At 40.6% G+C, this 16,564-nt stretch overlaps 1 protein-coding gene across 7 annotated transcripts in view; it reads left to right on the top strand.

Moving 5' to 3' along the window:
* ELF1 (E74 like ETS transcription factor 1) overlaps window positions 1-16,273 on the top strand; it is a 140,388-nt gene extending 124,115 nt beyond the window's left edge. For all 7 annotated transcript variants that reach the window (XM_005301471.4, XM_005301472.4, XM_042842680.2 and 4 more), the window contains 3 exons: window positions 284-476; window positions 2,167-2,637; window positions 14,546-16,273. In XM_005301471.4, coding sequence (XP_005301528.2) covers window positions 284-476; window positions 2,167-2,637; window positions 14,546-15,164 — 1,283 coding nt within the window. In that variant the 3' untranslated portion in view covers window positions 15,165-16,273. The remainder of the gene's footprint in view (window positions 1-283; window positions 477-2,166; window positions 2,638-14,545) is intronic.
* Window positions 16,274-16,564: the final 291 nt, after the last annotated feature.

Here is a 16,564-nt window from a genome sequence, read left to right as displayed (position 1 = left end):
ATTTAACTGCTTTGCTGAACAGGGCTGGACTTGAGCTCTTTGCTGATTCAGAGCCAAAGATGGTAAAATAATAATGTTTTGTTAAGAAATAATTCAGTTGGAATGGAAGGACAGTCACGTGTAGGAATTCTCAACGTGAAATTACAGTCTGTTCAGAAAGTAACAGGCACTCAGTTCCTGGAGTTTTGTTGTATTTGTGACTTAAATAAAAGTTAAGAAATCAATATAACTATGCATTTGGGGGAGTTTATATCTCCTGAAAGGCTTTATTTATTTATTTTAGGAAATACAATTTATCTTTGGGAGTTTCTCTTAGCACTGCTCCAGGACAAAGCTACGTGTCCCAAATATATCAAATGGACTCAAAGAGAAAAGGGCATTTTTAAACTGGTAGATTCCAAGGCTGTGTCCAGATTGTGGGGAAAGCACAAAAACAAACCTGATATGAATTATGAAACAATGGGCAGAGCTCTCAGGTATGTGAGTTTTTAATTGTTGACTATTTTTGTCACAGCATTTTCATGTATTGAAAGCTTGCTGTAATCTGTTTAACAACTGTGAAGGGCTTTTTCCTAAGATGAGCTCCAGTTTTGAAATATGAAGCTGTTGGGTTTTTTGGGGGGCGGGGGATGGAGAAGAGATGTGGGGGACACTACAGAAATCTAAAAGTTAAAAGCTTAATTTAAAGTTTCTACAGAGCAAATTATACAGTAGAAGATTAAAAAAAAGATTAGGATATACACTGCTGTCCAGTGACAAATCTGTGAAACTTGCTTTATTGGCAGAAATTTGTTTTGTGGGTTTTACAAAGTGCTTAAAGTGCAAGTATATGTAATTCTGTAGAAATCCTGCAAACTCAGAGCTTTCTTTTTTATTGGGTCCGGATTTTTTTACACTTCTTTAATATGGATAATATTGGATTGATTATTTTAAATGAATGCAACTTTACTGAAGAGGCAAAATATCTGATTTATATATAGTAAGCTGTACAACTTGTGTGGAGTGTGGTTTTAATGCTTTGCACATTTAAAGAAATAGAGGTAGATCATCCCTAACCTACAAAAATTAGTGACACCCTTTACAAATGAAGCATCTTCACTGCTGTTGTAAAAGCTATTGGAAAACTAATAGTGTGTTCTAAATTCAATACAATCATTTCCATGGTCAGTTACCCAAAGCATTACTGTTAACTGATATATCTCCCACAGTAGTTAATAATGTAGGAAGATTTGAGTAGCCAATACTTCTTCAAGACCAAGCACAGAGAGTTTCAGGAGACTGAAAAGTCTGAGTGACAAGCCTTTACAAAAAACTCCTGTAAACTAAACTTAAAGGTGACCATCAAATTATTTGGACTAATTGTATAAACTTTAATATGTGCCAAATGACCCAGTTTCAAATCCAAGATATGAGAGTGTTCCACCCCAGCAGAATTCAGGTCTGTGCATACTTCCCCAATTTGCATGTATATGTGACTAGAAAAGCATCTAATCATATATGAGTACCTGTGCAAACTGGAAACTTGCTCATACAGAAAAGTTTGTGCAAAGTAGGTGAGCAATTACACAACCATAGATGGATGCAAGCCTAATTTTTAAACATATTCCCTATTGTTTGGTGATTCTAACCACTACTGTCATAAAAATAATAATTTTGCTTAAAGCACTCTCCTCTCTTCCCCTCCAACCCTCTCTCTTTTTGCACCTTTATTGTAACTCAATTTGTAAACACAATGGAAAATAATGTTTACCTGTCCTCTCCCCTTTGGTCTACAAGAACCCTATAGTGATAGGTAATTTAGCTCTTTATATATTCTACATATTATGCACTTTATTTAGTAAAGAAAGAATTTGAATATTTGACAAAGATGGGAGATTTGAGTCAAGATATTGCTATTTTACCAGGATTATCAAAGTATCATTTAACACTAGGCATTGCGATAAAACAAATAGGAATATTGATATCATGAAGTGCAAGTTGCTGTGAGTGATATATATGTCTTCATCCTTGAGCATAAAGAAGGGTAAGAGGAAGTGTCAATAGGCAGCGATTGTTATTTCGCTTTATAAACAAAAACCCCTCCACTTCATTGCTGATGATGATTTGTCTTTTTTCATAGCCAATTTTGCTATATAACTTGTTGATGTATGTGCCTGCTTTGAACAGATACTATTACCAAAGAGGTATACTGGCTAAAGTAGAAGGTCAGCGCTTGGTGTATCAGTTTAAAGAAATGCCAAAAGATCTTATCTACATAGATGATGAGGATCCGAGTCCCAGTACCGAGTCTTCAGATTCCGCTTTATTGTCAACAACTGCGACTAATAGAAACCAATCAGGCAGATCTAGAGCATCTTCTAACACAGGAACAAGAGGAGGATCCACCACAGTTCTAAAAACAACAGGGAACTCTAAGTCTACTAAACTTAAGGAGCCTGTGGAAGTTGTACAACAGCAGATACCTGGTTTTGCATCTGACATTTTGAGGACAATGCAATCTGCACAGCCAATACATCCAACTCAGCTTTTTCGGACAGTTCATGTAATGCAGCCAGTGCAATCCATCACAGAAGGACATGCAACTGTAACTAGTAACATGCAGGATGAAACATTACATTCCTCTGTTCAGAACATAAGGTAAGAAAATGTAAAGGAAGTTGATTTATGAACATTTTCACTATCCAATGTGGCTGTTTTCTATTTTGCCACATTGCTTTCCTCTTAATTCAGTTATTGTGATATGAACACAGTGTGAATGATCAATAAATTGGTCTGGTTTTTCAGTTACATTGTAAAATGGGTACTCTGCTAAGACAGTATATTTAGGAAAGGGAAGAAAATTGCAAAAATGTTTTCTCTCCCGTGTTGCTATATGAAAAACCCACATAAATCAGGGGAAATTCACTAGCCGATGGACTATGAAGGGGAAACAGCAATCAGTGAAACTATGTCCAAAGGGTTGTCAAATGAACAAAGTAAACAAATCTAAAAAACATTTTTCTCTGATATGTCAGTTATATTAATAAGTTATCTTTAAAATTAGTGAATAAAATAGAATTATGATTTTCAAGTTCATGCTGTCCATTTTAACACTCTTTTTCATTCTTAATTTCTGTGAAGCTCGTATGTTAGGACCATTTCAAAATGCACTTAAGGGAGAGGAAAGGTACATCTGATCCAGAAGTTTAGATAAATGTAATCATGAAGAATTTGGCAGGATTTAAAAAAGAAAGTAGATGAAAGTAGATTTAAAAAAAAGTAGATGGCTGCTTGTTTTCCACAAGACAAAGCAACTTTTGAGGGAAGTTTACTTATATCAAATAAGATAAAGTTTTGAATTGCAGTGTAGTGAATTAAACACTAACATTTAGCATAAAAGTGAGAGACAATTTAGAGTTAGTCTCTCTTAGTGCTGTATGTTTTTAATATTCCTTAATACACCAGAGAGCTTTAAAGCCTAATTGCAAAGCCATTAAATGCTGTATAACAATATGACTTCAGAGATAACGAAGAATTTCATTATTCATCAGTCTCAAAAAGTGACTCAGATAATATAGAGGAAGCACATGAATGAAGAAATAAATGACTGAGGTCACGCAGTGACACCTAAGTCAGGAGACCAATGCTATGAAACATTAATAGGGAAATAGTACAGCGATTTGTAGAGTAAGAAAGATGCCTATACTGAGCCATTTCAGGATTACCTAGCAAAAACTTCCTGAACAATCTGCAAGATTTAATCAGGAAGCTAGGGAAGCAAAGACAATAATGCAGCCAAAAGTTGCAAAACTGAATGTTGCTATTTCAACATCCTGTTGTGTTTAAAATATTTCACAACTGGACTGTGGGCAGTAGTTTTAAAGGAGAAAAGGAGGAAGTAGCAGTAACGCTAGCATGAACTGCTCAGGCAGCTCCTGGGCCAAGTGTACCAGCCACTGCAGAAGTCATGGAGATTCTGGAAAGTCACGGAATCCGTGACAAACTCGCGGCCTTACTGATGAGCCATACAAATTCACTGGATGTTCCAGGCTGGTTACAATTGGTCTAGGATATATCTCAGGTCCAAATTCAAAAAACTAAATGTCCTTGTAAGGTTTTACCAGGGCAGTCTTGGGAGTTTTGATGGGGTTGATTTTACTTAATTTTTTTCTGAAATGTACATTTTAGGGTCTCTCTCTAGTAAGGTTCAAAACAGTTTTTTTCATATACATTTATAGCTATATCAGTTTATACCCACACTCATCTCTGCCTTGTAGGAACCTCCTACAAGGATCAGATCAGTGGTCCAGGTAGTCTAGTGACATGCCACATACAGCAGACAGTAAGAGGAAGGTGCAAGGAACCACATAATGGACACAACCTACCCTGTGGAAGTTTTTCTGAGCCTTACCATTTAGTGGTTGGCCTATACCTTGAAGCATGAGGGTTTCTATTCTTTTTAATTTCTTTATCCTGCCTAATGCAACTTTGGATTGTGTTATCCATATAAATGTCTCATCCTCTTTAGAATCCTGCTAAGCACTTAGCTTTAGTAATATCCTGTGGCAAGAGTTCCATGTGGTTATCTACCTGTTGTGTAGAAATGTTTTTCCTTTTTTAAGGTTTAAATTAGTTGCCTCTTTAATGTTTTCCAGCTGCCTTCTGAGGGGTAGTCTGTAGCATGCAGGGTTTCTGCTAATGGGCTTATTTTAAGCAAACAAAACTGCTTATGTTTGCCACAGTAGTTATATTAGCTATAATCATGTTTGAAAACTGTTGTCAAACTAGATTTGTGCCTGACAGTCCTTTTTTAAACGTGGCTGTAGCTAGTCAGTTCTTTTCCCAGCTGAGGACAGAACTTTCCAGGGACAGGACTGCAGCTCTTCTGTCATGACCTTTTCCATTTTCTCCAAGAAAAGTAGATACTACAAACTGAAGTGCAGTTAAAAACATAAGGCCTAATTTTTCCAAAGGTGTAAGGCAATATAGTTGTTTGTACCTGTAGAAAATGGGTATAAAATGTGTAAATGAGTTAAAAATTCAGATTTGGTAGCATTCTACACCTGCGCATAAGTGCTGGTACTCGGGGTGCTGCCACACCCCCTGGTTTGAAGTGGTTTCCATTATATACAGGGTTTACAGTTTGGTTCAATGGCTCTCAGCACCCCGTGCACCCGCGTTACATAGGTGTAAATGACTGCACCAGCTGCAAGGCAGACTATGTCAACTTCACATTCTCCATCATCATTTATAGCTTCTTTTTGTTACATTAGTGTTTAGTAATAAACTACCAACAGCATAGAATGAGGCCCTAGGGAATTCTTAGCTTCTCATAAACAGCTTTTTGCAAGACTACCAAGAAGACAATACACTGTCCTGCCCACAGAAATCTAACAAAGCAGCGAGGAAAGAGTTAGATGTGGAAGCTTTTGGAGGGAAAAAATTGTTAAAGTGCACCAAAATCTTATCTAATTTAGCCTATGCCTAAAGAGAATAGAACTTTTTCTGACTAGTTCAAGCTGTTTGAACTGCTGCTTTACCTATTTTACTTTTCTCTTAATGAAAGGACTTCTTGTGTGATATAAATACCTAAACCCCATGGGCCAAATTCTTTTCTGATACAATGGAAGTAAGCAGAGGTTTGCACTGGTGTAACTGCGCAGAATTTGGCACCAGGTGTTTTCAATGACTAAACACAAATAAAAATGTTCCTGTGGATCAGCATTCTAATTATAAATCTTTTTCAATAAAATATTGGTCACTTAAGTAAAATCAATATTCACATGAATCTCTGTTTAACATTTGTAAAATAGTTATGTCCATTTTCAACTGGAATAACTTACTGTAATCCATGTGTATTTGTGTACAAAGGAACTTGAAGGAGTAATTGGGGACCTGTAATGGTAAAAGTAGACGGTAAAGGGTCCAGACACATACTCACGTTATTTCAGTTTACTTTTAATCTTCAAGCAGTAGTGATTTCAGACATAACGTTTCAGACATGGTGGAGAGAGGTTCTGATGTTAATAATGTACAAAGAATGGAATCATGAGCACCGCAGCCACTGGGAGCTGCGGGGGGGGGGGGGAGGGGAAGGGGGAGGCATACCTGCAGACAGTCACGGTAAACAAAATGTCTCGCGGCCCACCAGCAGATTACCCTGATGGGCTGCGTGTCGAAGGTTGCCAACCACTGAGTTACTAGGTGGGTTGATAAAAGCTGAAGCTGATTCATCATGCAGCTTGACCTTTGTGGGTAACCCCAGGGTAGAGCATGTAGCAGTAGTCCAGCTTGGAGCTGCCATGAGCATGGATCGCTTTGATGCTTCTCTGGAGTGCCCAGAATTTGGAGGCACCTCACTACCACCTGCCCTATAGTGAGGAAGCCTGGTCTGTGCCTGCCAGGGGTCAGCTCCCGGATTCCACCAGCCACGGGCAATACAAGCACTCCCTTCTAGGCCTTGCTAGCCCCGTTGTCATTGTACAGGTTAGCAATAGGCACATCCCGGCCCTCAAGGCCTCTGTGGGTCTCCCTAGAGAGTCCAGTGCCTGCTCCACTGGACAATCGCAATGCTCACAGATTCGCTGCTTCCAAAGAAGCAGCACACCCCAGCTTACCAGTTTCACGTCACATCACCACTCTTCTTGACACACAGCACTTAGATATATATTTATAGAGAAAACAACTAAATGTTTATTTAAATATAAAGATTTAAGTGATAGCAAGTAGAAGTATTGGAAAGAAATGGTTACATATAAAAATCATAACACCCATTCTGAGACTTCTAGAAGAGAAATGATCACCCAAGTTCTTCCAGTGTTTTACAGCCAGGCTTGGCTGTGATCTTCCATTCATGAGACAAATTGTGCTGTGAGCTTGCCTCCTCAGAGAAAGATTCAGGGTGTCTGTACCCCCAGATATATCAAAACAATCCATTGTCCTTATTCATAAGCAGGATTCCCCCTGACGATTGGTTTTTTTCCTGTATACTGCTTTCTTGTAGATTTCGCAATCTCTTAATCAGCATCTGACTCAGCATGCAAATAAGCCTGCATTGTTGGGCACACAATGATGATACAGGGAGATATGCATCGCCACCCCCTGCCTGAAAGGAACCTGTTACCTGCCTTAGTAATATAATTTTCAGTTTAGATACATAACGCCTTAAATATTATCTCTACATAAGTTTCACCATGATGACGGCTCCGAGACCTCAGATGCCACCCTTTTGTGAATTATTATGCACATATCCAACCCAGGGGATCCCTGTAAAATCTTATGCACCCCATATCCCTTTGCCAGTTGGCATCGAGAAGTCACTGAGTCTCAATCACCATGGCTAGCTCCTCATTCTAGAGACAAGGGCACAGTTTCCTGATAGTCAAAGATGAAAGATGTTGTTTCTAGCCACTATTTAAGGTGTTCAGGAGCAGTGATTAATTCAACAGGACCTCAAAACAGTCACTGCCTTGACCTGAAGAGGACAGGAACCTTTCAAATATCTACACTAGCCAAACTTTGTAGGCCTTTTTAATTATAAAATGATATGGTGATAAAAATGCCTGTGCCCTGTCAACAGTACAGCTTATCCACTGGTAGCGTGAGTGCAGTTACAGTGATGCTGAAAAACAGGTGCAGATTTGCCTGTTGTAGACTTACCTATAGAGGGTGACAATTCATCAAAATACTTTCCTCATCATGCTTATTGTACCATGTGTAGTCATTTATACTTGTGCAAAGTGTGTAAAATGCTACCAATCTGATTTGATAGCATTTTGAACCCGCTTCATACTCACTTTGCTCAGGTGTAAATAACTATCCAAGGTGAGGGCAATGGCACTGTCCTACCCAGATTTAGCGTGAGCCAGCTGCTTTCCGTACAGGTTCCTGTTTCTTTCGGATGCTAAGCCAGCTGGGAAACAACCCTGACTACGATGAATATGAAAGAGCTGCAGACCTGGGTGAAGTCAGCACACTGAGGTCATTGTAGACCATAGCATTTCACATCAGCGCCTTTTGTTCTTACGTAAATGTTGAATAAGAGTGGTGACAGGTGAGTATCCTCAGGGAAGAGGAGCAGCTATTCATCAGGGTCCTCTGGGACATGTGAGAAGAAATGAACAACGCCAGTTTAATATGATTTAGACCATAGGTGCTTTGCTTCTGTTCGTGGCCTAAGGCATAGGCGCCACGAGCCCCCACTGCCCTTGACCCCGACCCGACTCCACCCTGCCCCGCCCCCATTCCAACCCCTTCCCCAAAGTCCCTGCTCCAAATCTGCCCCCTCCCTGTCTCTATTGGATCGCTTCCCCAAATCCCCACCCCGGCCCCGCCTCTTCCCCACCTTCCCCCCGGGGCGTGTCACGTCCCTGCTCCTCCCCCCTCCCTTCCACAGCTTGTTACCCAAGCGCTGGGAGGAGAAGCGGGGATGGTGCGCTTGTGGGGAGGCGGAGGTGAGCTGGAGCGGGGTGCTTGGCTGCCGGTGGGTGTCGGTGCCTATGATCTAAGGAAATCCTCCATCAGTTTAATCAGTAATGTCTCTGACCTATCCCAAAGGGAAACCTAGCTAGGAGTCTAAAATACTGGTGATCAAATAGCCACTGATATAATGCTCCCCAAAAAAGAGAGATTAAAGGTAGGCGACAGATTACTAGTTGCAAAGAGTGGCTGTGTCAGGTGGCTTTTGTTTGTTTTTTGAGTACATGCTGGACTATGTCCCATGTTTAAAGGTGGCAGAGAAAATCCCTTCTTGAGGCTGATGTGATCTCTGCAGGCTTTCACCAAAAATGTCATAAATTCTTTTTGCTGGTTTTTCTTGATTTCATTTGGCCCAATCATAAATGCATTAGGAAGGGTGCTATGATCATAGCTTTCCACTCTGACTTGATTTTCCTGCAGCTGGGAAAAGACCATCTCAGATTCTATTTTGCTGTTTGCTTTAATTTCTCCTGCAAGAAGGATCAGAGCTGTTTGCAGTGGGAGGTACCTGAGTCTTTGGTTGTGCAGAAGCAGTTTGAATTTATGTAGTTACTTTTCTTTCCAGGACAGTTCTGCTGGTCATGTTAGCAGGTACTATAGCAGGGATCAGCAACCTTTGGCACGCAGCATGGGCCGGTTTGTTTACCTGCCGCATCCGCAGGTTCGGCCGATTGCGACTCCCACTGGCCGCGGTTCGCTGCTCCAGGCCAATGAGGGCTGCGGGAAGTGGTGCGGCTGTATGCCAAAGGTTGCCGATCCCTGTACTATAGAGTAGGAGGAAGCTTTCTTAGATATAACACTTAGCTACAGCACAGGTTATTGGGTTCACAAAGTCTTCTGCCATCTGAACTCAAACTTTTTGACTTTGTGCGTAAAGGTTACTTGTGGGAACAAGGCGTGGGAAGGGAGAGCATGATGGATACAGCACCAGATAGGGAGTCAGGAGAATTGGGTTCTCTATGGGCTTGTCTGTTGGAGCAGTTAGTGCTTGGCAAGCTATAGTGTAACCCTAAATCTGCCTAGCACTAGCCTGCTGCACACTAACTCTCTGTGTGCACCCTGCTATGGTACACTAAAAGTTCCCTAGTGGTTTTTGATCTACTCCATTTTGAAATGAGAGTAGATCAAAGCACTCTAGGAAATTTTTAATGTGTGGTAGCAGAGCCCACATGGACAGGTAGTGTGCGGCTGGGTACTGTGAGACAGATTTACGCCCCAGCTTGCCGTGCACTAGCTGTTTTATATAGCAAGCCTTATGGCTCTACCATTTACTTAATACATGACCTTAGGCAAGGTGCTAGACAAGAAAGGGGAAGGTTCTAACCTTTCTTTGGAGGAGGGGATGTTAAAGCCCAGTATAAGGGTATCCAGTGCCCCTTTCCCCCACCATCATCTGTGTACCTAGGCAGCCAGACACACTGGAGCTGCTGATCTATGTGTGCAGGGGTCTGGTGACCACCAGGGAGAATCCCATGGATGTGAGGTCTTAGGCCAGTCTACTAGAGGCAATGGTGTGGAATGCACTGCATGCCAACAAGATTTTCACATTAGATATGACTTGTACAAGTGGATTTACTCCAGTGAATCTATGTTAAGTCTGGCATCTGAAGTTGGCTCTAAATTGCATGTCATGTGTATTCCACCTCCCTAGCCCTCCTGGATTTACATTGTATCAATCAATTGGATGAGTGGGGGAAATCTGGGGAAATTTCATCTTTTCCCTCTTAAATTATCTGTTCCTACATCAGTATGTTGAGTATCTTTTATGCTAGGGAATGAATTCTCCTCAGTTCCTCTCTCTCTGTTTTTCTTTATCTTGCATTATTTAATTTGCTAAAACACTGCTTACCTTGGTTTGTAGCTTCAAGATCTTTGTAGGATTTTCCTCTCCTTCTTTGCGTTTTAGAAGTTTCACAAATAAATCACTATGAATAAACTTGTTTCTGTCACCTGTCAGCTAGTGTTTGCAACAGCACTGTTCATCTCCAGATGAGTGATTGTGATGTTGCACAACACTAGATAACCCCCACCCAGTGAACCAATAAATGGATTTTTATCATTTCTCTGTCAGCAGGCTGAAACGAGTGTGGAACATGTCTCATCTTTTCCGCAGTAGTAATCAGAATCTGTATTTTTTCCGCAGTATTTCCTCTTAGCCAGTATTGCTCAATAGTCTTGTTTTTTAAAAGTAGTAGCTTCAGAAAGACTCTTGATAGTGCACCACTCACAGACTTGTGCAGTAGCACAAGAAGTATAGTAGCAATGGTAAAATTATTAACAGAGCAAAACATAACAGAAAACAGAGCAGCCTAGAAAAATTCTAGCTGCCTGGGTTTTGGCTGAGTAGTTTGGGAGGTATCTTTTCAGTACTATTTGCAGTAAGGGTGGGCAAATAAATTTTTAGTCTGGGCTGGTAGACTTCGGTGTTTAAATCAGCCTGTTAAACAAAATCTACTTGCCCATCTTTACTGTAAACATCAACAAATGCAGTTCCATACAACACACACTGTGCATGAGCACGCACACCTACCTCACTCACTACATGGTTGGCTCCCTTTCTCCTAGTATCCCACATTCCATCTTTCTCTTCAGGTTCTCACAGTGCCCTCATTACTGTAATATCTGAGCACTCCAGAAGGGCATTAAACAATGAGACTTTGGCAGTGTGGTTCTTTCTCCCTTTTGTGACTTACATACCCCAATTCACTGTCATTCATTCCTCTCCCCATCTGTTACTGCTCATCATCCTGATTTGATCGTCCCTCCAGGGATGTGCTGCTGCTTCCCACAACCCCCATTGGCCTGAAACGGCAAACCGCGGCCAGTGGGAGCTACGATCGGCCAAACCTGCAGACGCTGCAGGTAAACAGCCCGCCAGCAGATTTCCCTGACGGGGTGTGTGCCAAAGGTTGCCGATCCCTGAGCTAAGTCATGGTACCTCCCAAGGACCATCCACTTGTGGTGTCAAAATGAGGTGTTACTCACAGTGCAGATATGTGACCCTTCTTGTTTCTTGAGGAATGTAATTTAATAACATTAGCATTTATATTAGCATTGCTGCGTGTTGAAGTTAACTCTCACTGAGATGAACAGAGTAGTTCATTTCTCTCAAAGATATTGTTCCAGGCTCTCTGCAGTCTTATCTTTGCATGGGTAACACTCAGTTGTCATTTTTGAGTTTTTCTTTACAACCATAACAACTAGACTTGCTTTTTTATTTTAAATGAAAGCTGAGATTCTGGAGAATATAGTAGTAGCTTCAGAGAAGAGCTGGTATGATGTATAAGACCATAAGAACGGCCATACTGGGTCAGACCAAAGATCCGTCTAGCCCAGTATCCTGTCTTCTGACAGTCACCAATGCCAGATGCCCCAAAGGGAATGAACAGAACAGGTAATCATCAAGTGATCCATCCCCTGTCGCACATTCCCACCTCCTGGTAACAGAGGCTAGGGACACCATCCCTGCCCATCCTGGCTAATAGCCAGTGATGGACCTATTCTCCATGAACTTAATCTAGTTCTTTTTTGAACCGTTATAGTCTTGGCCTTCACAACATCTTCTGGCAAGGGGTTCCACAGGTTGACTGTGTGTTGTGTGAAAAAAATACTTCCTTTTGTTTGTTTTAAACCAGCTGCCTATTAATTTCATTTGGTGATCCCTAGTTCTTGTGTTATGAGAAGGAGTAAATAACACTTCCTTATTTACTTTCTCCACATCAGTCATGATTTTATAGACCTTTATCATATCTCCCCTTAGTCATCTGTTTTCCAAGCTGAAAAATCCCAGTTTTATTAATCTCTCCTCATATGGAAGCCATTCCATACCCCTAATAATTTTTGTTGCTCTTTTCTAAAGCTTTTCCAATTCCAATATATCTTTTTTTGAGATGGGGCGACCACATGTGCACGCAGTATTCAAGATGTGGGCATACCATGGATTTATATAGAGGCAATATGATATTTTCTATCTTATCTATTCCTTTCTTAATGATTCCCAACAGTCTGTTTGCTTTTTTGACTACTGTTGCACATTGAGGGGATGTTTTCAGGGAACTATCCACAATGACTCCAAGATCTCTTTCCTGAGTTGTAACAACTAATTTAGACCCCATTGTTTAATATGTATAGTTGGGATTATGTTTTTCAATATGCATTACTTTGCATATATGGCCACAGATTGGATGTTTTGGAGCTCAGATATTAACTTCAGCAGCAGCTCTTCAAAGCTGCAGTAGCTGCCTTAACATTCCATCCCAGCGGGATCTCCTACCCCTGAGGGAATTCTGCGCTAAAAAAATAAAAATTCTGCACACAATATTTGAAAATTCTGCATTTTTGGGTCAAAATAACACAATATAATCATGCCAGTTTCAATTATTTTGATAATTTATTTCAAAATATCTGTCAGCAAGTACATCTGTAACAGTACATCCCCCAAACGAACAAAGATTCTGGTAATTTATTTTCTGACACATAGATTAATACAGAACTTTGTGTAATTCATTTTAATTACAATACAGAACTATATTTTCTGCACATGTCAGAAGCAGTGCAAAGACTTGGGGGAGTCAGGTGTAATGGAGGAGCTGAGGGAGAGAGAAGGAGCCTAGGAGTGAACCTGGAGGGTGTTGGGTGTGGGTGGGAGAAGGTTTTTTGGGGGGCAGGGATTGTTAGGGAGTTGTGACACCTCCCTCATGCAGACCCTGACTGACCCCAAACCTCTCCCATTCAGTCAGGCATGTCTGCCCCATCCCTGTGGGTCTCTGCAGACCCCCTCCCCATGCTCAACGCTGTCACCCCACTAGCTCCTGAGATCATGCCCGTCTGTCCCCCCCACTAGCCATTCTGAACCCCAGTCTGTGACCCCTCTCCCCCAATACCTCTGTGTGCCCCATGCTGTCCTAACCTGGCTCCGCAGACAGGGTTCTGTGATAAACTTCTACTCCTTGGGGAATTCTGCAGCACTGGGCATAGAATTTTGTATTTTCCCGCATAAAATACATTTTGCCTAAGACGTGCTGCTGTTGTCTTTTGCCCACCAGAGGCAAAAGCAAAAACTGCAGCACTTCTTAGGCAAAATGTTTTTTATGCAGGAAAATACAAAATTATGCAAGACAGAGGAATTCTTCGTCTTCTCAGATGTGCAGAATTCCCCCAGGAGTAGTCTCCTTGGGTGGTAACAGCTGTGTCAGTGCCTTTCCCCCCCCCCCCCCCCCCCCCCCCCCCGTCAGATTTTAAGTCTTTTCCTGGTGGCATGTGCCAACACCTTTCCTCCAAGCTGTTCCAATTGCAGTGTCACATCCCTCATCTCCATGGAGGTGCTGGGGACTCCTAAAGTGTGGTCACACTAGAGTTTTTACCTTGAGTTAGCTGGCAATGAATTGTAGGTATTTTCACTTTGTGAAAGTTATTGAGGGTGCATCCCCAAATGTTTCTTCCAAGATACGTCACTTTGTGGTTTTCTGCACAAACCGTAAAGGTTTTAAAAAAAAGTGTGTAGGCAAGTCCATAGGGAAGGAGCCACTGGCACTGCTTCCCTCCCTCAAAGGAGAGAAGGATATGTGGAGGGGTGGAACTGCTTGAGTGGAGACTGGCTGCAGTGGTCTGAGGCTGGAGACAAAGCAGGCCTTGCCCAGGGAATCTTCTGGGCTCAGCCACCTAAGCCTGACACAGAGTGATTGAGTTGAGAGGGCTCAACAAGGGCCATTGTAGATGTTCGCTCACTTGCTTTGCTGCTGAATGGAGAAAAAGTGAGTAGAACTCCCTCTACTGGCAAAGAATACAGTAGAGGTAGCTGCTCCCACACTGCTGGCCCCAACAGCTGCAGGGTCAGTTATATTAAGTTCATATTTTGGATGGATTTAAGTTTATTTTACTTACTATAGGAAAGCATGTATGTGGAGAGAAGGTAGGTGCTGATGGGTTTCAACTGGAATCAAGTCCAGTTTTCTGTGGCTGGAAGGACAGTAGTCCCCCTTGCCTTTCTCCTCCAAATTAATAATTTAAGTAGCCTGTGTTGCAAAACACTCATTCAGTAATAGATCTGGGAACATTCTAACATTTTCCTGTTTTCTAATCTTAATAGGACTTTACAGACCCCAGCCCAAGTGCCAGTGGTTGTTTCACCTGGAAACCAGCAGTTGCATACTGTAACACTCCAGACAGTGCCTCTTACAACAGTGATAGCCAGCACAGATCCAGCATCAGCAACAACATCCCAAAAATTTATTCTCCAAGCCATTCCTACTTCGCAGCCAATGACAGTACTTAAAGAAAATGTCATGCTGCAGTCTCAGAAGCCAGTCTCTTCTTCTTCATCTATTGTCTTTAGCCCAGCCCAAGTTCAACAGGTTCTCACCAGCAATGTGCAGACCATTTGCAATGGAACAGTCAATATGGCTTCATCTTCATCCTTCAGTGCTACTACTCCCGTGGTAACTTTTTCACCTAGCAATTCACAGATGGTTGCTCATCCACCTGGCACAGTGATCACTTCAGTTATCAAAGCACCAGAAACTAAACAGACTGTTATACAAGAAATGATGAAAGAGGAGGTAGAAGAGGACACAACAGATGATACTGAGCAGTCAGAGCAGAGGTTCCAGCAGCAGCCTTTTGTGATGGTGGTATCCAATTCAAATGGATTCCCATCTAACATGCAAGTGAAACAGGAAAGTGAACAGTTGGAATCCAATTTATATTAATAAACAAAAAAAAATCCCTGTGGATGATTATTTTCAAAAATGTGATGGGACCTTTACAGTTGTGTGTGTGTGTGTATATATATATATATATATATGATTTGATTCTGAAGCAGATGTTACAAAGCTACTTAATTTCTACAGTTAATTGTTAGAAGTCATGCATTAGAATGAGTTTTGATTTTCTGTTAATTGCTAAATGTTATAAAATATAAAAATATATAGTACTCGTTTTTCAAAACACAAGCATGAAGGAACATGCATTTTATACTATGAAGACTTTCTCTTGATTTTTTTTGTTTGCCAAAAGTTCCAAATTTCTTACATATTATGCATTTTCAGTCTTGCTAATTTACATTGCAATACCATATAATAACATTTTCTGTTTAATCTGTAAATGTGTCATTTAACTTTTGAAACAACCGTTTCTTTCTACAGAACAGCATTTTCATTCCGTGTGGGAATCTTATCAAGTTTACCAAATACCTATTGCATACCAATGAACTATGTCAAATTTTACTTTGAATAATGGACAGTGGCAACCAAGCTTCCTCCTGTTGCATTTATGCAGCACAGACATTTGGGTGTGCAAAATAAAAATACACTCCCATTAAGAGAATACATAAAGCAATTACATATACCAATAATGGACAATGCCAGATCTATATTTTTATATACACACATCAAATATACTTAATTACAGAAATTAGTGGCATTGCTACAGGTGCAATTATTTCATACTATTTTGTGGCTATGAAGTTAAACAATCTTGCTTTCTATTTCAGATTATTTTGTATGGGGGACAGTGAAATGTATACAATTATGCAAGTGTTCTGAGATTAATACTTTTATGAGTTCCTTTTTCAATTGTAAATAATGTACATTTAATTTCACAAGAAAGTTTTTCAGCTAATTTGTTTCCATAGAGCAATTTTTGATAGATACAAATAAGATCATTATGTTTAGAGGTCTAATGTTATATGTATTCATATTACAGAGTGAATTTGTATTTAAAGACAAAATTTTAAATGACAGAACCCTACTGAACCTGGGTTCTTTGTCTTTTGTATTTTTAATTGGTTTATTATGAAAATAAATCAAGTGGAAATTTTTTTCTGTATTTACTCTAGAGTTTTCTTACCAATACATGAATACAGTGTTTCCGGCAATCTGAACTGTATTGAGAAATAGAGCAATATGATTAATTAGTGATGGTCTGTGATTTGGAACACAGTAGATGAGCAGTTTAGGAATCAGTTCAAGAGAACTCAGAATGAGAACTTGATTCTCAAGCTGTTTGTCTGAGAATATGACAGGACTATGCAGTACTGCTATAGGAAAAGGTGAACTTCAGCAGTTAAGGTGAAGAATGAGCTAAGTTCAGAAATATGTCCTAAATAGGT

This window comes from Chrysemys picta, chromosome 1, assembly GCF_011386835.1.
Source record: "Chrysemys picta bellii isolate R12L10 chromosome 1, ASM1138683v2, whole genome shotgun sequence".
NCBI classification, from domain to species: domain Eukaryota; kingdom Metazoa; phylum Chordata; order Testudines; family Emydidae; genus Chrysemys; species Chrysemys picta.
Note: the sequence above shows the minus strand (reverse complement) of the source record. Positions and strands in the feature narration are given on the sequence as shown.